This window comes from Ochlerotatus camptorhynchus, unplaced genomic scaffold, assembly GCF_037179485.1.
Source record: "Ochlerotatus camptorhynchus isolate MF236.1 unplaced genomic scaffold, CSIRO-AGI_Acam_v1.1 ptg000070l, whole genome shotgun sequence".
In the NCBI taxonomy this organism is placed as follows: Eukaryota; Metazoa; Arthropoda; class Insecta; order Diptera; family Culicidae; genus Ochlerotatus; species Ochlerotatus camptorhynchus.
In genome coordinates, this window is record NW_027040560.1 from 7,723,402 (window position 1) to 7,747,032 (window position 23,631).

General features: G+C 40.0%; 1 protein-coding gene across 1 annotated transcript; it reads left to right on the top strand.

Annotated features, from left to right (window-relative positions):
• The first annotated feature begins 3,181 nt into the window (after positions 1–3,181).
• Positions 3,182–23,382, top strand: LOC135697443 (melanization protease 1-like). The gene is made up of 7 exons (XM_065217177.1): positions 3,182–3,435; positions 14,996–15,440; positions 15,503–15,714; positions 15,783–16,001; positions 22,063–22,507; positions 22,568–22,779; positions 22,848–23,382. The coding sequence occupies exons 1-7, from the start codon at positions 3,357–3,359 to the stop codon at positions 23,261–23,263; spliced, it is 2,028 nt and encodes a 675-aa protein (XP_065073249.1). The 5' UTR covers positions 3,182–3,356; the 3' UTR covers positions 23,264–23,382.
• The last annotated feature ends 249 nt before the right edge of the window (positions 23,383–23,631 follow it).

The following is a 23,631-nucleotide window of genomic DNA, read 5'->3' on the forward strand; positions in this document are numbered from 1 at the left end:
GGAAAAATTACGGTTTCGGCACTTCTTTATCTATCATGGTCAGGGGGTAAACTAAGTCCTTCAGCACTGACTTATTGCATGCATGGGCAGGGCTGGCAAATGTCATTTTCACGCGATATTTACAGAGATACTTCTGTCACTATCATCGGATGAGAAAACTTTGATAGAGATTTTCTTCAAAATCTCTTCGATTTTTGTCATGGCAGAACGTGACAGTGTTGTGATCATCGTAATTACTAGCTCATTTATTGCTATTAAAGTTACTTGTACCGAGGAAAACTTTATAATATATTCACTCTACCGATTACATATGGTTGGTTGCTTAAATTCATCTAAATCAGTTAGAAATGTTCATATCAAAACCGCATAAGAATTATTCTCATGAGTGCTTGATCATTGGAAAATGACAAGAAAGCAAATGATAGGTAGTTTCGTCTCATGATAGAGAGAGAACCTGTTTTCTCATTGTCAAATGACGACCGTGATATTTACCAGCTCTGTGTAGGGGTATCATATTCTAGAGAATTGTTCTGCATAAAAACAAATGATTTCTCTAAGACTTCATTTACCCTCTTGACGATAATAGATAAAAAAAAGTACCGAAGCAGTCATTTTCTCTAAGCCAATGCAAAAACCGCATCAAAAATTGATGTTTGAACTGAGCTTTATTCAAAATTAGAACGGGTTGAAGTGTTTTCACTCTTCCCTAAATATCGCATAATTTAGTAGCTACACTGAAAATGTATTTTCGTTATTTCTCCGAAAACCGTTTCGTAATCTGGCGCAATGTCAATATTACGCCTTATTCGTATAATATACAAATTCATCTTCGTACAATCAAACCAACAACTGCGCTTATTGTCTCATAAAGTGCTGATTGTGCGTTGGGGATGGGATACTTTTTTTTTTGTTTGAAATATTGTCAGTTTGACCAATACATGCAAGCTACCATTATAAATCAAAATACTGGTCGCAGTGGTTTTATGTCAGAGGAAAAAAATACATGCAAGCAGCAGAAAAAGCTAACGAAATCGAATTACCGCTCCATGAGTACTTCTTATTTGCCTTTAGCCTTTCCATTTCTCGTTAGCACAGATAGAGCGATGGAAAAGGCACAGATATGACTATCGCAAGGTTCATGATACGAGTCTGGTCTGAACCCTTTTTTATTTTATTTTTATCATGTTTATTTCATCCAATGATGAAGTTATTTTTACCCATCCTCACTAACACATTCCACATTTTTCGGTCTCCACAACCAACACTTGTGGCCCGCTGGTTGGGTGTAGCGATAGCGAGTGTGGCACTTCTAACGAAATTAGCTTCATACAATGTACAAACCCGCATCGAAAATAATCATAAGGAGTGCCAAACTTTCATAGCGAATCAAAACAAACATAGTGTAGTACTGGAATTTATACTAGAATGGGGTACGTTAATCGATTTGCTTGGGAACAATAGGCTAGGCAAGTAGTGAGCCAATTTAAAATCTTTACTTTCGTATTGATTGTTGACTACACTATATTTGTTTTGATTCGGTATGAAAGTTTGACAGATAACATGAGGGGTCCATGGATTTTCCTATGCTTCGAGGGGTGCATCGATTAGCTTGGGACGGAAGATAGTACCAGAGCTGAGCCAAAAAGTTGAGCACGTTTCTTCGGAACCTTCTGGTCTTAGAGTTACCTCTATGGTGCTATCATGATGGATGTACGTTCTTAAATATTTTGCTTTGTAGCTTTTGAACTAAAGTATCGTACCAAACGTATGATTGATTCGTTCATATCAAAATCATTGATATTATATGACGGAAATACGCACTAATGCCGAAGTAGTTCCGTACCCTATACACAATAATTTTACCCAGTCGAACGTTTGTATCATGGTGGGTATATAAATGGTGATACAGCTTTGTCACTATATAGGCGAGGAGGTCGCGGGGGGGAAAAATGCGGTTTTAGAGCAAATTGTAAACAAACTCGGTCGCTGTCCCATACAAAAATCCAACATGGCTGAATCACGAATTTGACACATTAGAACACCTATATGTAGCCACCTTGGTTTGTATGAGGAGTGAGCTTGTCACTCGTCAATCTTCTACACGGTAAGAAAAAAGTACCCGACGGAAACTTCACTTTTACCTACTTTTGACTAGTTTGTCTCCTTTTCTCCTTCTAATGTTGTCAAAAACGGAGGAGCAAAACCACCCAACAGGGGTAGTAAAGTGTGGGAACCCAACGTTGAGTATAATAATATTTACCTACTGTTGGGTACAACTAACACACTTTTGGTTAAAAAGCCAGTGGAAAATTCCATACGAATTGCACACAAGTAAATGAAAATTACATTGACCCGCTTTACCTACTTTTGGGTTCCTGCACTATAGTGCCGAGATGAGTGAAAAGAACTTAATTTTGGGTACTTTTTTCTAACCGTGTACTCTTCGCTATCTTGCCTACTGCTTTCTGGGGAATCCCAGCGATTTTCGAAAAACACACTGCCCCGCACTGTTCGGTTACCGTTTTGCGGTTGTCAGTGATAACTACTATGATTATGGGTTTCCCTTTGTGGATTCGGAATTCGTCTTCTGTGCGCCTTGAATCATTTTGAGCTCTCTCTCTCTCACTCTCTTTGAGAGTTCGTTGTTGATCGGCTACACGATCAACTAATTCCTTTCGGCTGTCGAAAGGATTGCGGCATGCTTTGTGTTAAATCTAGAGGAAATTTTCAAATCATCCTATAAATCTCGCGTCACTTTTCAATGCGTCCTACCTACATCGATCGATTCGCTTCATCGACTTTCACTTTCGTTAACAACTCAGCAGCAGGAACATTATCAGTTATGTCTGACGTTTTGAGTGCTAGGTAATACCAACAGTAATACCTTCTTTTATCAATCGATGTAGCGAAAATAGCACGAAATGTGTTAGCGTCAATTGCTCCTTTTTCTTAATTATGGCGATTTATTAAGAGCTATGGCCAGTACCGGAGAAGCTGTCATTATTGTTACAAAGACGGTGAATCGATGAGGGGAATCCCTATATAGTTGGTTTATAGGGTGTCTCGTAAATTCCCTGTAGAACCAAAAACCGTCTCCTCTATCCACGGACCGATGACCGATCACACATATGTATGCACAAACCGAAGAGACCTCTCCGGGTTCTCTTCGACGCAAGAAATAGCTTGACGACGATCGTGCCAACGATCGCGTATCAGTTCTTCGAGTGGTGTTCAAGTGCTCGGTCGCAAATATCTGTACCGCGACGCGTGAGTGAGGTGCAACTAGTTGGAAACTTGAAGAAATTGTCACCCGTTTGGAACTGGTCATCCGTGTGTAGTGCAGCTAGGAACTGAAAATGACGGCTGGACCATTTTCTCAAATCCTGATCTGTTCGATACTGATCTTGAGCCTCTACCGGGAAGGAGTGAAAGCTCGTACGTATACGATTAATGGATTTTGATTGCTTACTTGATTATCGAGTTTTAAACACCACGAGCAGATTATGACTTTAGGTTGCTTTTGTAGGAACTACTGTTCGCAAGAAGCAGAAGAGCAGAAGATAAATATATGACTGTGCTATAAATTTCGGACGGCGACGCATCACGAAGATGTTAAGGACGAAACCTTGACCTTTAGTCGATTGGTTGATGTTGATTGAGGTTGTTAATGTTCTTCGGGATTGTCAGAGCAGTAGAAACAAAGTAGTCTAAGTGCTACTCAAATTCCACCCATCTGCGAGCAGGATGCTGGGCACTGGGGGTTATCAATAATGGCTTCATGGTAAACAAACACGGGCAGAAACAATTCCGGTAATTTGATGACGCCGTATTTTGCAGTTCGTGTTGTGTTCGTGTGCCTTTGGCGATTCTTGAAATTGAAACTTGTGTATCAATCTTATGGTGAGCGATAATGGTAATTGAAACCCATGAAAATGATTTCTGCGACGTGCCGTTGAAACATGTTACGCTTAGACACTTTTAAGTGACCTGATCACCAGTTCACCGAAAAAATAAACTATATTCAACTAAAAATCAATAGTGTCACTTTTTCCCCAGATTGAAAAAAAAAATCTGCTTAATCATTTAATTGTAGTAATTGTTGCCATTTTTGCGAATACGAGCAGTGATTACTAGGTTAGATGGGTCATCAAACTGGAATTTGAATTAGCATCCAAACTTCATTCTATACATTAAACCAAATATCATTTATATACCTCGAATGAACAGTTTTTGGCAACACAACCCAAGTAACATTTTTGGTTTTATTATGAAGGTGCACGAAACTTAGAATGGACTGGGAGACCATAACAAAACCGGAAATGTTGCACGCAAACATTTGTGTCTTCTTTGTGTTCTATAAAATTCATCGAACACTTTATTCAATTTGTGATTTCACTGGAGATGCCTCGTATTTCATGAATAATTATCCAGAAGGCAGTTGCAAACATTTTAGCGAAAAGGCACTGTATATCAAAGAAGAGCACTTCCACGCCAAATGACAAAGCGATCAGACGATTCGATTTGCATGAAATTTCGCATGATCGTTTGTTATGGGCAATCATTCACATTTGAGCAAAAATTAAGCCACTTTGAATCTTGCCATCACATCATTTGGAACAAATTGGTGTTGAAAAGATTCAACAAGAATCGTTGCGAGCAAACCAGAACGCAATATCAAAAAATCCGGTTAAATTAATATCAAGAATGATATTTTATTCCATTATCACGCGTCATATTGAGAGTGTATGAGAACGAAAAAATATCGTTTGATTGATGATTTTGCCAACCCTGCTCAATAGTTTAGTCGCACTATCTATTTAGGGGTAGAAAGAAAAGAAGAGCCACCGCAGCCAACTGAAGCTGGTACCCGGTGCAACCTTGTTGCATTTATAAATGCATTTTATGTTATATACTGGAATAAATTAAAATTTTATTAAATGGATGGATCTCACAAAATTTTGCGCTGGATCCAGTTCTTCTCCAAACTTAATATAATGTTATGCGGACCGCCCACTTTCACCACTCCGTTTTCTGATTTCTATACACTTCTTCCACTCACAATACCGATTCCATATACCAAACTTCCACTACCATCATGATATTTGCTTTTTTCTTCCCTTCTGAACTCATCTTCAAAATTCCCTTTTCTCCCGCTCCCACTGTTATTCTACAACTTGGATACCGGACTTGGGGGCCTCATAGCCTAGTCAATAAAGGCACGGTATTACCAAGCTGGAGGCGGCGGGTTCGATTCCCGGACCGGTCGAGAGGGAATCTTTCGGGTTGGAAATTTTCTCGACTTCCCTGGGCATAGGTATCATTGTGCTTGCCACACAATATTCAAATTTATGCATTGGTATTGACATCGAAAGCTCTCAACCTCCTCCTTCTCCTCCTCCTCCTCCAACTGTTGGAACGGGCAACACTCTGCCTCTCCTAAACAAACAAACAAAAAACGCTACTCAATGTTCCACTAAACAAACAAATGACCGAATCAACGCCACACGGCGAATGAGAACAACCCAAATTTGAGTTTAGTCAACTCATAAATCACATTAAGTGCAGGAACTCAGCGATGAGTAAATTTGCCTCATGTTTTTCCAGGGAAAAATTCCCGAATTTGAGAAAAGTAAATATTGGATTCATTCAGTCTATTGGTACTACTCCGAGACTGAATAAAATTTTCGTCAATTTCCTCATTTTTCGGCAGATTTTTTAGGTTTTCCACAGGAAACCATGAGACAAATTTGCTCATCGCTGAGTTCCTGCACTTTTGGCGATTATGAGTGAACTAAACTCAAATTTGAGTCGTTCTCATTCGCCGTTAACGTTTTTCAATACCGAAAAATCACTAAAGCGAACCCCACACGTATCAATATATTGACGCGAAGGGGAATTATTGAAATTAATATTGATTATGTGAATACAGAAATATTGTTAATACCGATGTATTGACGTCAATATTGAATGTATTGACAATACGATTATTGTCAATGAAAGCAATCGTGTAGGGTCCACTTAACACGTGAAAAAAAACGAAAAGTCGTGACAGCTCAAATCGACCGCGGGCAGAGCCTACTATTTTTTTTTTTCATTTTGTTTTTGCTATCCGACGTTTTAGCGCGGTGTGTTTTGCCTTCTTCTGTGAATGATGGATTTTTATAATCTTCTTCTTCTATATATATAAAAATGAATTTCTGTCTGTCTGACCCTTATAGACTCGGAAACCAAATTTGGCATGTGGAGGTCATAGGGGGTATCCCCTTATATAAGAGGGGGAAGGGGCTACGTACAATATAGCATGCTTTTTTTTTAATCGGTGCATAAGCTCAAGCTAACATTGAATCCCGAGCAAGGCCGGGTACACTCAGTTAGTCTTCTATATTATTATTATTATTATTATATATATAAAAATGAATTTCTGTCTGTCAGTCTGTCTGTCTATCTGTCTGTCTGTCTGCTTGCCTGTCTGTCTGACCCTTATAGACGCGGAAACTACTGAACCGATCTTCGTGAAAATTTGTCTGCAGGGGTTTTTGGGGCCGAGAAAGGTTCTTATGATGGTTCGAGACCCCTCCCTCCTCTGTAAGGAAGGGGGAGGGGCTCCCATACAAATGAAACATAAATTTCTGCATTACTCGAGAACTAGTAAAGCAAATGGAACCAAATTTGGCATGTGGAGGTCATAGGGGTTATCCCCTTAGATAAGAGGAGGAGGGGGCTACATACAGTATAGCATGCTTTTTTTAATAGGCGCAAGAGCTCAAGCTAACATTGAATCCCGAGCAAGGCCGGGTACACTCAGCTAGTCTTCTATATTATTATTATTATTATATATATAAAAATGAATTTCTGCCTGTCTATCAGTCTGTCTGTCTATCTGCCTTTCTGCCTGCCTGTCTGTCTGACCGTTATAGACTCGGAAACTACTGAACCGATTGGCGTGAAAATTTGTATACAGGGGTTTTTGGGGCCGTGGAAGGTTCTTATGATGGTTCGAGACCCCTCCCCCTTCTGTAAGGGGGGGCTCCCATACAAATGAAACAGCAATTTCTGCATAACTCGAGAACTAATTAAGCAAATGGAACCAAATTAGGCATGTGGGGGCGAGTGTGGGGGTAAAAGGAGATAATCATAGGAGGTAGCCCCTTAGATAATAGGGGGGGGGGGGCTACGTACAATATAGCATGCTTTTTTTTTAAATCGGCGCATAAACTCAAGCTAATATTGAATCCCGAGCAAGACCGGGTACACTCAGCTAGTATATATATAAAAATGAATTTCTGTCTGTCTATCAGTCTGTCTCTATCTGTATGTCTGTCTGTCTGTCTGTCTGACCCTTATAGACTCGGAAACTACTGAACCGATCTTTGTGAAAATTTGTATGCAGGGGTTTAGGGCCGAGAAAGGTTCTTATGATGGTTTGAGACCCCCCCCCCCCCTCTGTAAGGGGGGGGGGGGGGCTCCCATACAAATGAAACATAAATTTCTGCATTACTCGAGAACTAATCAAGCAAGTGGAACCAAATTTGGCATGTGGAGGTCATAGGCGTATCCCCTTAGATAAGAGGAGGAGGGGGCTACGTACAATATAGCATGCTCTTTTTAATCGGTGCATAAGCTCAAGCTAACATTGAATCCCGAGCAAGGCCGGGTACACTCAGCTAGTCTTCTATATTATAATATATGCAAAAATGAATTTCTGCCTGTCTATCTATCTGTCAGTCTGTCTGTCTATCTGTCTGTCTGCCTGCCTGTCTGTCTGACCCTTATAGACTCGGAAACTACTGAACCGCTCTTCGTGAAAATTTGTATTCAGGGGTTTTTGGGGCCGAGAAAGGTTCTTATGATGGTTCGAGACACCTCCCACCTCTGTAAGGGGGGGGGGGGGGGGGGGCTCCCATACAAATGAAACAGAAATTTTTGCATTACTCGAGAACTAATCAAGCAAATGGAACCAAATTTGGCATGTGGAGGTCAATAGGGGTATTTCCTTAGATAAGAGGAGGAGCATGCTTTTTTAATCGGCGCATGAGCTCAAGCTAACATTGAATCCCGAGCAAGGCCGGGCACTAGCTGAGTAGTCCTTAAGGTTCTACAAATGGTAAATAATTTGTTTACTGCTTCTTTTTGAAATATTCTTCGATCATCATTTTCTAAATGTATTGGTAAAATTCATTGGAAGTGCATGTCACCACGCCAAAACTGTCCATATTTCATAAATATCAACTGGATGGTGAGGAATGTTTAACCTTCTCTTTTCTTCCTTCGTTTCACTACAACAGCACGTCACACTACCTAGTGCATAAGGCTAGGTAGACACAAACAAAATCACATTGTCAGATCTGTATGAAATTGTGTTTACACCCTGATGGTGGTAAGTTCCAACCGGTATTATCCTCGGATTAAATCCTGATCACGAATGTCAAGCTGTTATGGTGTCGTTGTCGATGTTAATCATACGATCCTTAACAAACATTTGGCACATCTTCAATCAGGACCGGTATGAAATGTTGATCCGAGTTGGAGCTTACCGCCATTAGAGTCGGTGTATAATGAGTCACGCCAAGAGTGAAGCAAAGTCTACCTATTGAACTGTCAAACCGGCTACCTATCGTGCAAAGTAAACAAGCATTACGTTGCTATGAAAGGTCCACGAAAGGTATTGCAATTAAATATTAAATATAAACGAAGAAATGATCATAAACACGCAGTGGGCATTACATTTGTCATGCGATACGTTTCGTAATGGTCAGTAATGAGAATTTCTACTATTTTTCGTTAAGAAAAAATTGACAAAATCACTAATTTAATGATGTACTACAGTCGTTACTTTTTTTCTCGCTAGAAGTCATTTGAAGTTGATGCAAAAGTCCTCTGTTGCCAAAGGCAAAGAAAGGGAATCTTTCGAAAACCGTAATGCGAGTTCAACTGTTTTTCTCTTGGCGTGACTCATTATACACCGGCTCTAACCGCCATGAGAGGGAAAGCGAATTACAGGTTACGTGCACTGCTGCCATCTTTCCTGTTAGTTTTTTTTTCCTTTATTAGAGAGATTTTTAGCCATAGGCTAGTTCATCTCTTAAGCTTTCCTGTTAGTGTTTAATTCAATCTTCTGTGACTTTTTTAATTGGACCTGTAAAATGTCTAAAATGGTCGTTTTTGTTTGATTTATTCTGTTTTTGATATTTATTCACTATTAAATACATCCACTAATTTATGTTAATGAGTCAAACATCGCAATTACTTGTTTCAATGAACTTAAATTCATTGCTAGAAGCAATGCATCTGGCACCGCTGCTTCAAGGATACTTTCACGATTGCTAGCAAAGCAGTAAAGTTGAATTGGTTTTGAGTTTTAAGTTTCGTGTATTCGATTGCGTGTAATTGTGCTATACTTCCAATAACACAAGTAAGTAAATACAGTGAATCTGTTTTACCCAGGAAATTTTCGATCTAAAATCATGAAAAACATGTTTTAAATTTTCGTATTAATAATGCATGAATGTATGTGTATACTAATGATGATAATTGAATGATATTTAAAAAAAGAAGAATACTAAATTACTATCCCTTTGTAGAACCTTAATATACATGACAAGTAGCAGAGGTCTGTTGTCCTGGGGGCAGGGTATGGCGAATTGCGTCAGACACTCCAGGCCAAGCCAAGAACTCAAGTTACAGTCATTTCAACACCAACAATTGAAAAGGCTTCAACTCCATTTTGTAAACAATCGTTGTAAGGCTATTTGTCTCGAACCGAAGTCCGCCAACGCAAACCAAAAAAAAATGACCAAGTAGGGGAAATTCTCCTCTACCCGATGGTGTTTTAGGATTGCGAATTTAGGTTTTGGTTTGTGAGAAAATTGCCTTACAAGGATTGTTTACAAAATGGAGTTGAGGCCTTTTCAATTGTTGGTCTTGATTTGTCAAATTGCAATTACATCGATATGTTGCATAGGGATGTAGATTTGGTTTTGATCTGAGGTTCGGCTCTGATTGGAAATGATTTAGGTAAAGTTTTAGTAATTGTTTAGACATTGGGCTGCTTTTTTGAATAACTTTTTGTCATAACATTGTGATTTGCATTTTAGTATTAGTAACGTAGACAAACGTGGATAGAAAGTTAGACATTTTAAGGTATGTACTTGAACAAAGCTGTTTTTATGTATAATATTTTTGAATGCAGTTTAAAGTAGTTCATTGTATCCGTTTCGTTGCACGGGTGTGTTTTTGTAACCAGCGGTGTGTAAGTGTGATTGTGATTTTCGTTGCCTACCGGGAGGCCGGTTCACCGTGTTCGGATGTTACGCTTTTGGCGTGTAGTTCTATCGAGAGTCTCGTCACCGTGTGCGAGTTTGAACATGGTCCGGTTAGTAAATTAGCTGGGGAAAGTGCTGATAATGTGTCCGCCGTGAGTTTTGGTGGTGAAGCTCAAGTGGAGGTGCCGGGCAAAGGTGTTAGACAAATGGTAAGTTACACATTCGATGTTGTCGTTGCCGTAGGCGCCGTCGTATTCCCCGTCGTATTCGCTGTCGTATTCGCCGTCGTAGTCGCCGTAGGCAGTACCGTTAGTATATTAAAAATTTACCATCAACGGCTGAAACTATAAGAATTATCGCGTATTTCTGTTATTCATTACATACCAAGTGAAATTCGAGAACGTAATTTCATTTGAATAGCTTGTTTAACCAGGGCTTAAACAATCGTCACGTCGGTCATAGCTTGTTATGATTGCCTGAACCATGCGTAAAGAGCAAATCAAAACATTGAACGTCGCGTGAAAGTGGAACTTAATGAAGGCCTAAGTACTCTTTCGTAGCTTTTAGTTTAGGATTTGAAAGATTGTCGGTTGCAGTGGCTTGTTTACTGAGCAGAAAAACGCGGTCCCAGGTCCTTTCATATTAAACATGTATGGTAATATCACAGACAAACAGACGTAACTCTTTGAAAAAGTTTGTCTTGAAAACATAGTATCTCAAAACATAGGACCTCAGTAACGACACCTCGCGGGCTTCTCGCGGAAAACAAGCTTGCTCTCTTACTCGCAAACAATATTGCATAAAACTTCTATAGAATGTATAGAAACGTCAAAGTGATGCGATGCCAGCGCTGCGGCGAGTAGTTCGCGGAACTGATAATATTCAAATCAACCGTTAAATGCGTGAACGAAGATACACAATGAAGTGTTACATCTGTTTGTCTGTGGTAATATCAACAATCAATACGAAACTAACGATTTTAAATTGGCTCACTACTTGACTAGCCTATTGGTCCCAAGCAAACGATTAACGTACCCCATTCTAGCTGAAATTCTAGTACTACACTATGTTTGTTTTCATTCGCTATGAAAGTTTGACATATAAAATGAGGGGTTAGTGGATTTTCCTATGTTTCGAGGGGTGAATCGATTAGCTTGGGACAAAAGAGAGTAACAGAGCTTAGCCAAAAAGTTGAGCACGTTTCTTCGGGACCTTCTAGTCTTAGAGTTACCTCTATGGTAATATCATAGAGGTAACTCTAAGACAAGAAGGTCCCGAAGAAACGAGCTCAACTTTTTGGCTCAGCTTTGGTACTATCTTCGGTCCCAAGCTAATCGATGCACCCCTCGAAACATAGGAAAATCCACGAACCCCTCATTTTATCTGTCAAACTTTCATAGCGAATCAAAACAAACATAGTGTTGTACTAGAATTTCTACTAGAATGGGATACGTTAATAGATTTGCTTGGGACCAATAGGCTAGTCAAGTAGTGAGCCAATTTAAAATCGTTAGTTTCCACCGGTTGGTAATATCGCTTGTTTATCGTGTATTTTGTAAAAAAAATTCGTTGTCGTCGATGCCGGGTTTGAATAGTTACAACAACCTGAGTAACGGTATAATGTGATATGAGGGGCTCGGTGGCCTTAGAGTAACCGTTTTTGCTTACTGAGCAGCAGACCGTGAGTTCAATCCCAAGCTCCTTCGCGTTATATGATCGTTAGGACATCAATTCAGCTTATCGTTTACCAAAACGAAACCTGCTGCAATCCCAACCCAACCCAATCTTACCCAATATCCCAGTGATTGCTCGTGGAAGTGCAGAGGTGTTCTCGGTTTCCACCAAAGCGAGTGTCACGTCAACACATTCCTACCCTTTCCTTTCATGACCTGTGTTCGGGCGCGGCCGGCGCTGGTATTGCCTAATTTGAGATGACCAGTTTTTACACATTGAAGATGATTGCTAGTCCCAAGCATCGTCTATTGGTTCTCTGTGTAATTATAGCTGGTCTGGCAATAACAGAGTAGCAACCGTGGGCGGTCAATCATGCTCATACTCATAATATTTTTGAATGCAGTTTAAAGTAGGAGATTAGGAAGAACTATAACCAATTGGTGGAAAAAGTGGTAAATAACTGGATAAATACTTCCATGGATACTTATAACAATATTGACATTGACAAGAATATACACATTGAGAAAACACTCATAACAATGACCATGACAAACGTAAAGAGATCGACAAAGACGGTTACACTGACTGACCCTTATTCTCATAAATTATCAAGAAGATTATGTCAGCTGATTTCGATAGCCCAATGTCACCATAGACTAATCCGTCCGGTGTAATCACTTGATTTTTATTTTAAACGTAGGCTATTATAAATTTCTCTACTGAAAATGAAAACCACACACGAGACCTCCTAAACAAATTCCAAGTCTTAGTTCACAAAAAAAGTTAAGTTAAGTTTTCTTCATTAGGGAGGTTTTCAGCCAGAGGCTGGTTCGCCTCCGAGAAAAAAAATATCGAATTTATCTGAGCGAACCTTGCAAAAAATTTCCATGTTGGCAATTTTAAAATTAGGACTTAATTTGGTATCATATTTTTTCGTTTCCTTAAATGATTATGTTTTAAAATTCATGGAGGTTGATCAGATTTTTTGACTAATTGCCAGAAACAATTGTGTGGTACCTACACTGAAATTTTTTTCACTTAGTTTCTATTAGGAACGCACATTGTATTTTTCCAAAAACAAAAACAATGATTTTTACCTGAATATCACATAGCATTAGAAATTTTATATGAGAAATCATATAGATTTCATTGGACACATAACGTTATGGGATCACATGAAAGTTATGTGAAATTCACATGAATATTTTCCACTGGTTATGTGATTTATTTTATGAGTGTATGAGAAATACTATAAAGGGTGTCTCACATCAAATTGCATCACGGAAAAAAAACGCTGTAGAAGTTACCCATTGGGTATTTTCTCTTGAAAATTTGGTCAGAATTAGTTTAGAGTGTATTGTTTACACTGTATTTTTATCGCTGTCACCTTTTCGAAAGTTAGAAAAAATTACGTCACCCGTTAAGCAACGTCGCGAATTGATTTGGCGCAAGCACCTGGAAAGTTCTCAACTCTCTCATCGGGACATCGGAAAACAACTGCGGAATCGTGCAGTCAACGGTGAGTCGTGTGATTAAATGTTACTACGAAACGCTGAGCATCAAACGGAAGGAGAAATACGGTCAGAATGGATGTTCTATTAGTGATCAGGATCACAAGCGTGTCGTGAAAGTGTTTAAGCGGAATCTCAATGCTTCGGTCAGGGATATGGCCTAAAAGTTGAATCTGTCCAAGTCTTTCTTTCAGAGAGCCAAGGACTGGGAGGGCTGGAACGGCAAAATACGGTGGAAAAGTCACGGGCCGGGAAACTGTACACCCAGATGCTGACGAAGCCTCATTGTCTCATCATGGATGATGAGACTTACGTCAAGGCGGACTTCCGGCAGCATCCGGGGCTACTGTTCTTCACCGTTCAGCACAAGTTTGATATTCCGGAGGAAGTAAGAGAGCAGAAACTTTCAAAGTTTGCCAAGAAAAACGTGATTTGGCATGCGATCTGCTCATGTGGCAAACAGAGTGCGCCCTTCGTGACTACCGCGACTGTAAGCGGGTAGATCTATCGAATAGTCTTCGTGATTTAAGTTATATTTAAGTGCGTTTAAAAAACGAATAACAGCGACTTACATTCTTTGTGTAGCGAATTGGCATTTTGACACACCTTTCTAAAAGGTACACGGTAAGAAAAAAGTACCCTGGCCGTTGGGTTGGGTTCACTTTTACCTACTTTTGACTAGTTTGTCTCCTTTTCTCCTTCTAATGTTGTCAAAAACGGAGGAGCAAAACCACCCAACAGGGGTAGTAAAGTGTGGGAACCCAACGTTGAGTATAATCATATTTACCTACTGTTAGGTACAAGTAACATACTTTTGGTTAAAAAGCCAGTGGAAAATTCCATACGAACTGCACACAAGTAAATGAAAATTACTTTGACCCGCTTTACTTACTTTTGGGTTCCTGCACTATAGTGCCGAGATGAGTGAAAAGAACTTAATTTTGGGTACTTTTTTCTAACCGTGTATAAGGATGCCGAAAATGAAAAAATAAAACGATTTTTTGAAACCCACCAACCCTTCTTTATGAAGGCTTCTAGTTATCCATTGGCTGAAATTTGATGCATTTAGAACAAAATTAATAATTTTATTCTGATGAGCATGGCATCGTAATTAATGTTTAATGCATTCTGAGTCAGCCTGAATTAAATGATGAATGGGAATTTCAAAACCCCAGACACATTTTATAATACCACTGATGAGTTTCTCGGAATTCTGGATGAAGAAGTTTAGTTGTGATTCAGACACTCACAGCAATAAGGTGCTTCTTTTAAACCATTGCTAGGATGAAATTTCTCATAATCTGCTCTCTGTTCAAAAGTTATATCCAATGCTTAAGGCCCAAGCGCAATGACGGCGGAAGCGGAACGGCAACGACAGCGGAAAAGCCCGATCTGAGTAAGCCTACTTGTCGGATTGAAAACTAGTTAGAATCAAATCGACTTCGGTTAGGCATCTTGATGTCATTAGCGACAATTGTCAAATTTTCCGTTTCCGGTCCGCTTCCGCCCACATTGCGCTTGGGCCTTTAGTATTGACCCACTCAACAGAAAGTGCCCCATGTACAACTCCAACCAAGCACCCCGGTTCGTGCGTCTTGATCGAACGGTGTCGAAACATCTACACCATAGTTAGCAATCCAACTCCACCGTCTACGGGCATTGCTAACTACATCAAAAGGGCTGCCTGCACGCTACCGGGAGTGACGCGTAGTATTTGCTGTCAGCCGGCAGAAGTTATCCCGGAGCCGCCTACGACAACGGCCAGCCCTGCTTTAGGCGCAAACTTTAATCTACTACCCAGAGACTGTGGCCTAAGAGTCGACGATAGGCTCGCTTACGGAAATATTACTAAAGTGTTTAGCTACCCCTGGATGGCTGTTCTACGGTACGATAACAATGGTGCAATCGTAGGTGGATGTAGTGGATCGCTGATCAACAAGCGGTACATCTTGACGGCTGCACATTGTCTCAAGAGGGGAAGTTCTATGGAAATGTAAGTTAAATGAAAACTACTTTGTTCAAAGAATTACTCATTGTATCATTTCCTTGTTCCAGACATAGCGTCGTACTCGGAGAACATACCAAGGGCCAAGACATTGATTGCAACATTTATCATAATAGCAAGGGTGAAGAAATCGAAAGGGACTGCGCTGGACCGATTGAGGAGTTCGGGATTGACTCGTTCGACGTTCACCAGGATTACAATCGACCGAAATACAGCAACGACATTGGATTGATTCGACTGGATAAAGATGTTACTATGAACGGTAAATACCATATGAAGCAAAACATGTTTCTGTATATGTTTGTCAAACTTCGCATAATTTCGTTACAGATCACATAAAACCAATATGTTTACCCGTTACGGCGGATCTACAAAAAAAAGTGTTTGAAAACTATGTTGTTACTGGTTGGGGAACCACAGAAGCTCAAAAGGAATCCAATATTTTGCTGGAGGCAGTTTTACCCTATGTGGACATATCCGAGTGTCGCCTGAAATTGAAAGAAAACCGATTGTACGTTCGGCTTAGCGATAATCAAATGTGCGCTGGGGGTAAGGATAAGGTCGATAACTGTAGGGGTGACTCTGGCGGACCACTTGGATTCACTGCCAATTATAACGGTGCCCGATTCGTACAGTTCGGAATCGTTTCCTTCGGAGTGGGTTCCTGTGGGCAAAAGAGCGTACCCGGTATATACTGTCGAGTGGCAGCCTATATGGATTGGATAGCGGAACACATTAAACCCTAATTTTGAAGTGATTATGACAGTCTGCACATGTGTTTAAACATAAACTTTCGGTAGTTAGTAAAATCAGGTCTCGAGAAAACCAGATATAAAATTTCACCGGAATTAATGCGGGTTTTATTGCTGAAAGAAAGTTCATAGCCTACTGCTGTATTTACTTAGAGCAGCCGTACCAGTCGTTGCCATTTGCGGCACTATTTTTCTTACGCACAGCGTTTCCATTTTGGCTTAATCACTCCTCTCCATACCGGTCGTTGCTATCAGAGTCATAATTTAAGTTACCGTTTTCCACACCGGCAAAACAAACTTTTGGCATTTATTCAAAATAGCAGCCGTCTGATGCGTTGCTACCGGGTTGCTAAATTTATGAACTCACTACTTCCCAAGGTGCGGATTGCTATTTCCCCAATCTGAATAGCAACCCCCGGTACGCAAGTAGCGTTATGGTAGAGGTTGGTAAATGTGCCTTATTTACTCATTGGTACGGTTGCTCTTATAGTTGGTAGCATTGCATAAATACAACTCGAAACACTGAATAAAAGCTTCTTCCATGTTTGAATTGAGCAATTATAATTTTTTTGATCCGTTTAGAAAAAAAAGTGCTTTTTAAGATTTGTGTAATCTCGTTCGAGGATTGAGGATATTTATAAAGTTACGTAAGGATTTTCCGAATTTTGAATATAGCTCATATATCAATTTTGGTGCAGTTTTTGCATTGACTTAGGAAAAATTACGGTTTCGGCACTTCTTTATCTATCATGGTCAGGGGGTAAACTAAGTCCTTCAGCACTGACTTATTGCATGCATGGGCAGGGCTGGCAAATGTCATTTTCACGCGATATTTACAGAGATACTTCTGTCACTATCATCGGATGAGAAAACTTTGATAGAGAGTTCGCACAACCAACACTTGATAGAGATTTTCTTCAAAATCTCTTCGATTTTTGTCATGACAGAACGTGACAGTGTTGTGATCATCGTAATTACTAGCTCATTTATTGCTATTAAAGTTACTTGTACCGAGGAAAACTTTATAATATATTCACTCTACCGATTACATATGGTTGGTTGCTAAATTCATCTCTAATCATTTCTAAATCAGTTAGAAATGTTCATGTCAAAACCGCATAAGAATTATTCTCATGAGTGCTTGTCATTGGAAAATGACAAGAAAGCAAATGATAGGTAGTTTCGTCTCATGATAGAGAGAGGACCTGTTTTCTCATTGTCAAATGACGACCGTGATATTTACCAGCTCTGTGTAGGGGTATCATATTCTAGAGAATTGTTCTGCATAAAAAAAATGATTTCTCTAAGACTTCATTTACCCTCTTGACGATAATAGATAAAAAAAAAGTACCGAAGCAGTCATTTTCTCTAAGCCAATGCAAAAACCGCATCAAAAATTGATGTTTGAACTGAGCTTTATTCAAAATTAGAACGGGTTGAAGTGTTTTCACTCTTCCCTAAATATCGCATAATTTAGTAGCTACACTGAAAATGTATTTTCGTTATTTCTCCGAAAACCGTTTCGTAATCTGGCGCAATGTCAATATTACGCCTTATTCGTATAATATACAAATTCATCTTCGTACAATCAAACCAACAACTGCGCTTATTGTCTCATAAAGTGCTGATTGTGCGTTGGGGATGGGATACTTTTTTTTTTGTTTGAAATATTGTCAGTTTGACCAATACATGCAAGCTACCATTATAAATCAAAATACTGGTCGCAGTGGTTTTATGTCAGAGGAAAAAAATACATGCAAGCAGCAGAAAAAGCTAACGAAATCGAATTACCGCTCCATGAGTACTTCTTATTTGCCTTTCCATTTCTCGTTAGCACAGATAGAGCGATGGACAAGGCACAGATATGACTATCGCAAGGTTCATGATACGAGTCTGGTCTGAACCCTTTTTTATTTTATTTTTATCATGTTTATTTCATCCAATGATGAAGTTATTTTTACCCATCCTCACTAACACATTCCACATTTTTCGGTCTCCACAACCAACACTTGTGGCCCGCTGGTTGGGTGTAGCGATAGCGAGTGTGGCACTTCTAACGAAATTAGCTTCATACAATGTACAAACCCGCATCGAAAATAATCATAAGGAGTGCCAAATAACCTATTCGGGTTATAATCTCAACAATATGGGGTATTGTAGAACGATTTGTGGTATGGTTCATGTATGGTGCTCGTTTATTAGGGAATCCATTTTATTCGTAGAACAAACGAAATTTTATTTTCAGTGTACTGTTCCCACAGAAGGAACTTAATCAAATTCGTCGTACTTACATGAAAAAGACTTAGTCTCAGACATCGAATGTAATGGATTCGTTTTGTACAGAATAGCACAAGTCGGGGTGAAGGCAACTTTTGCTTCAGAAACCCTTATTTTGTAAAAAATAACTCTCATAACTTGCCGGCGCCGGTGGTGTAGTGGTAAGCGTGACTGCTTTCTCACCCCCAATGGGGCTGGGTTCAATCCCAGCCGAGGTCGGTGGGATTTTTCTGAGGCATAAACATCTCTAGTCACGTCTTCCTTCGGAAGGGAAGTAAAGCCATTGGTCCCAGCCCTACGCAGGTGTGAAAGCTGTCTTTCCCGCACATTCAATTGCCGTCAATGGATGACAATCGATGTCCGTCGGTGACTAGATTGCGGAACAGAGACCGACATTAAATAAAGGAAAGAAAACTCTCATAACTTGTAATTATGACGATGAAACTGAACCTGATACGGTTCTTATTGAGAATATGGTAGTTGGGGCGAAACAGGTTAAAATGGCTGTGTTCCAATTTATTTATTTGTGTGTTGTCAATCAGTTTAGACCGTTTTACCATAGAGGTAACTCTACACGAAACGAAAATAAATTATTTTATCCATGTGTTTCACTTATACATTTTTGCCAAAACATCAGCTTTATACATTCCATAAGACACTACATAGGTCCTATAAGAATGCATAAAAGGTATGTGTGACCGCTTATACATTCAATTTGACACATGATCTTCATTAACTTTTTGCAAGGCGTTTGCTTATTAGTTGACTTATACATTTTAAGAATAATCAGCAATAGAAATTTGCCAAAAGGTATAAGGAGATTTCTATCCGTGTAAGACCAGAAGGTCCCGAAGAAACGTGCTCAACTTTTTGGCTCAGCTCTTGTACTAACATCGGTCCCAAGCTAATCGATGCACCCCTCGAAACATAGGAAAACCCACGAACCCCTCATTTTATCTGTCAAACGTTCATAGCGAATCAAAACAAACATGGTGTAGTACTAGAATTTCGGCTAGAATGGGGTACGTTAGTCGATTTGCTTGGGACCAATAGGCTAGCCAAGTAGTGAGCCATTTTAAAATCGTTACTTTCCACCGGTTTGTTCTACATAGTTGTCTTAAGTCAAGGCTCTTCATCTTTTATTGAATGGCTGGTTTAATTTTAAATTAAATTTCTGTTTTTCGATACTACCCATTTGGAGGCGTGATGTCCTACCCGAGTAGAAAAAAATATCTCTGTCATACAACGGTTTAAGACCGATTAAAGGGTGTCTCACATAAAATTGCATCACGGGAAAACGCTGTAGAAATTACCCATTGAGGTTTTCTCTTGAAAATTAGGGTAGAAGTTGTTTAGAGTGCATTGTTTACACTGTATTTTTATCGCTGTCAGTTTTTCAAAAGTTGGAAAAAATTGCGTCACCCGAAAAGCAACGTCGCGAATTGATTTTGCGCAAGCACCTGGAAAATCCTCAACTCTCTCATCGGGACATCGGAAAACAACTGCGGAATCGTGCAGTCAACGGTGAGTCGTGTGATTAAATGTTACTACGAAACGCTGAGCATCAAACGGAAGGAGAAATACGGTCAGAATGGATGTTCTATTAGTGATCAGGATCACAAGCGTGTCGTGAAAGTGTTTAAGCGGAATCTCAATGCTTCGGTCAGGGATATGGCCTAAAAGTTGAATCTGTCCAAGTCTTTCTTTCAGAGAGCCAAGGACCGGGAGGGCTCCAAATCGTGACGAACGGCAAAATACGGTGGGAAAGTCACGGGCCCGGAAACTGTACACCCAGATGCTGACGAAGCCTCATTGTCTCATCATGGACGATGAGACTTACGTCAAGGCGGACTTCCGGCAACTTCTGGGGCTACTGTTCTTCACCGCCCAGCACAAGTTTGATGTTCCGGAGGAAGTAAGAGAGCAGAAATTTTCAAAGTTTGCCAAGAAATACATGATTTGGCAAGCGATCTGCTCATGTGACAAATGGAGTGCGTCGTTCGTGACTACCGCGACTGTAAACGGGGAGATCTACTTCAAGGAGTGTCTACAGAAGCGTCTGCTTCCTCTGTTGAAGCAACACGAGGACCCTACTTCTGGCCGGATCTCCAAGTAGCATTGCAAGTTTTATCGAGGTTTTACAGCATTCTAAATCATAGTCTACAGAACCCTCATAAAACCCAAATTGCTACTTGTGTAGCTTCGTGCCACTATTCAAATGTTGTCCTGGAGTAGTACAAAGCCAACGGGGTCACTTTACGGAACACCCCCCCCCCCCCCACCTTCCAACGCACCGGAACTAAGGCCCATCGGAAAATACTGGACTATTATGAAGCAGGCACTACGGAAGCATCCCAAGGAGGTCAAATCTGAGGAAGACATGAAGTAAGTTTCCGTACAGAAGAAGCTACAGCCAGATGTTGTACAGAACCTACTGAGTGGAGTTAGGCGTAAGGTGCGAGTGTACGGTTATGGTATTGAAGTTGAATGAAATAAATATTCCAGAAGCTTACTAATGGGTTATTTTTTATTATCTGAATGTTTCAAAAGGATCAGTTAAATAGGTAATTTTCTACAGCGTTTTTTCGTGATGCAATTTGATGTGGGACCCCTAAACATGGATGATTTTTAAGGATCGATTTATATTTGAAAACCTTAGGTGATACACCTGTTGAGATACCTAATAAACAGTTTGTTTTGTAATTTTTTTATAACATTAGTAAAATGCAATCACTTTGGGTTTTCAGTATGTTATTAGGCAACATTCAGCTTTATTTTCGAAAATTTTCAGCTCGAAATATTAATTTTCCCGATGTTGGCAGCCCTGCCACCAGACAGATGCAGGCGATGTTTTGTCAGCACTGAAACATCAGAGAAAATAAATAATTATTGTTTTGAGTTCTTCATTAAAACATCTAAAATCTAACATAGGATTTTTTTTCGAAATTCGCAAAATTACCAAAATGGTGGCGTTCGTTGAAAAAATCGCTACTCAAATGAATATCCGAAAACATCCTATGTTAGATTTTAGATAATTCAGGTAGGAGGATGCCGAAAACGCAAAAAAAAAAAACGATTATTTGAAACCCACCAATTTTTCTTTATGAAATATTCTTGTTATCGATTGGCTGAAATTTGATGCATTTAGAACAAAATTAATAATTTTATTCTGATGAGCATGGCATCGTAATTAATGTTTAATGCATTCTGAGTCAGCCTGAATGATGAATGGGGATTTCATAACCCCAGATACATTTTATAATACCACTGATGAGTTTCTCGGAATTCTGGATGAAGAAGTTTGGTTGTGATTCAGACACTCACAGCAAGGTGTCACAGGTGCTTCTTTGGGATTGTTCATTAATTATGTCACACTTTAAGGGAGGGGGGGTTGGAAACTATGAAGAGTCATTCAAAATAATTTAAGGTCCATATAAAAAATGTGACAAAGGGGGAAGGGGTTGAAAATGGGCCAAATTTGCGTGACATAATTAATGGACCTTCCCTTTTAAACCATTGCCATAATCTGCTCTCTGTTCAAAAGTAATCTCTAATACTTAGTTTCGAAACCCACTCAACAGAAAGTGCCCCATGTACAACTCCAACCAAGCACCCCGGTTCGTGCGTCTCGATCGAACGGTGCCGAAACATCTACACCATAGTTAGCAATCCAACTCCACCGTCTACGGGCATTGCTAACTACATCAAAAGGGCTGCCTGCACGCTACCGGGAGTGACGCGTAGTATTTGCTGTCAGCCGGCAGAAGTTATCCCGGAGCCGCCTACGACAACGGCCAGTCCTGCTTTAGGCGCAAACTTGAATCTACTACCCAGAGACTGTGGCCTAAGAGTCGACGATAGGCTCGCTTACGGAAATATTACTAAAGTGTTTAGCTATCCCTGGATGGCTGTTCTACGGTACGATTACAATGGTGCAATCATAGATGGATGTGGTGGATCGCTGATCAACAAGCGGTACATCTTGACGGCTGCACATTGTCTCAAGACCAGAAGTACTATGCCAATGTAAGTTGAATGAACTACTTTGCTCGAAGAATTATTCATTGTATCATTTCCTTGTTCTAGACATAGCGTCGTACTCGGAGAACATACCAAGGGCCAAGACATTGATTGCAACATTTATCATGATAGCAAGGGTGAAGAAATCGAAAGGGACTGCGCTGGACCGATTGAGGAGTTCGGGATTGAATCGTTCGATGTTCACCAAGATTACAATCGACCGAAATACAGCAACGACATTGGATTGATTCGACTGGATAAAGATGTTACTATGAACGGTAAATACCATATGAAGCAAATCTTGTTTCTGGATATGTTTGTCAAACTGCCCATAATTTTGTTACAGATCACATAAAACCAATATGTTTACCAGTTACGGCGGATCTACAAAGACAAGCGTTTGAAAACTATGTTGTTACTGGTTGGGGAACCACAGAAGCTCAAACGGGGTCCAATATTTTGCTGGAGGCAGTTTTACGCCATGTGGACATATCCGAGTGTCAGCTGAAAATGAATGAAAACCGATTGAGCATTCGGCTTAGCGATAAGCAGTTGTGCGCTGGGGGTAAGGATAGGGTCGATACCTGTAAGGGTGACTCTGGCGGACCACTTGGATTCAGTGCCAATTATAACGGTGCTCGATTCGTACAGTTCGGAATCGTTTCCCTCGGAGTGGATTCCTGTGGGCAAAAGAGCGTACCCGGTATATACTGTCGGGTGGCAGCCTATATGGATTGGATAGCGGAACACATTAAACCCTAATGTTGTAGTGATTATGACAGTCTGCACATGTGTTAAAAAAAACTTTCAGTAGTTAGTAAAATCAGGTCTCGAGAAAACTACAAACTACGTAATAAGCCCGATATAAAATTTCACCGGAATTAATATGGGTTTTATTGTTGAAAGAAAGACCATAGCCTATTCAGGGTGTCGACTACCTGGAAAAAACCTGGAAAGTCAGGGAATGTCAGGGAATTCTATTTATGATCTGGAAAGTCAGGGAATGTCAGGGAATTTTAATGTAGGTCAGGGAAAAAAATAATGTTTATCACATTGCAAAAAATCATGTGTGGGACACATAAAACAATCTTTGAAATTTTATCAGTGCATGACGTCAAAGTTTTTGGGAA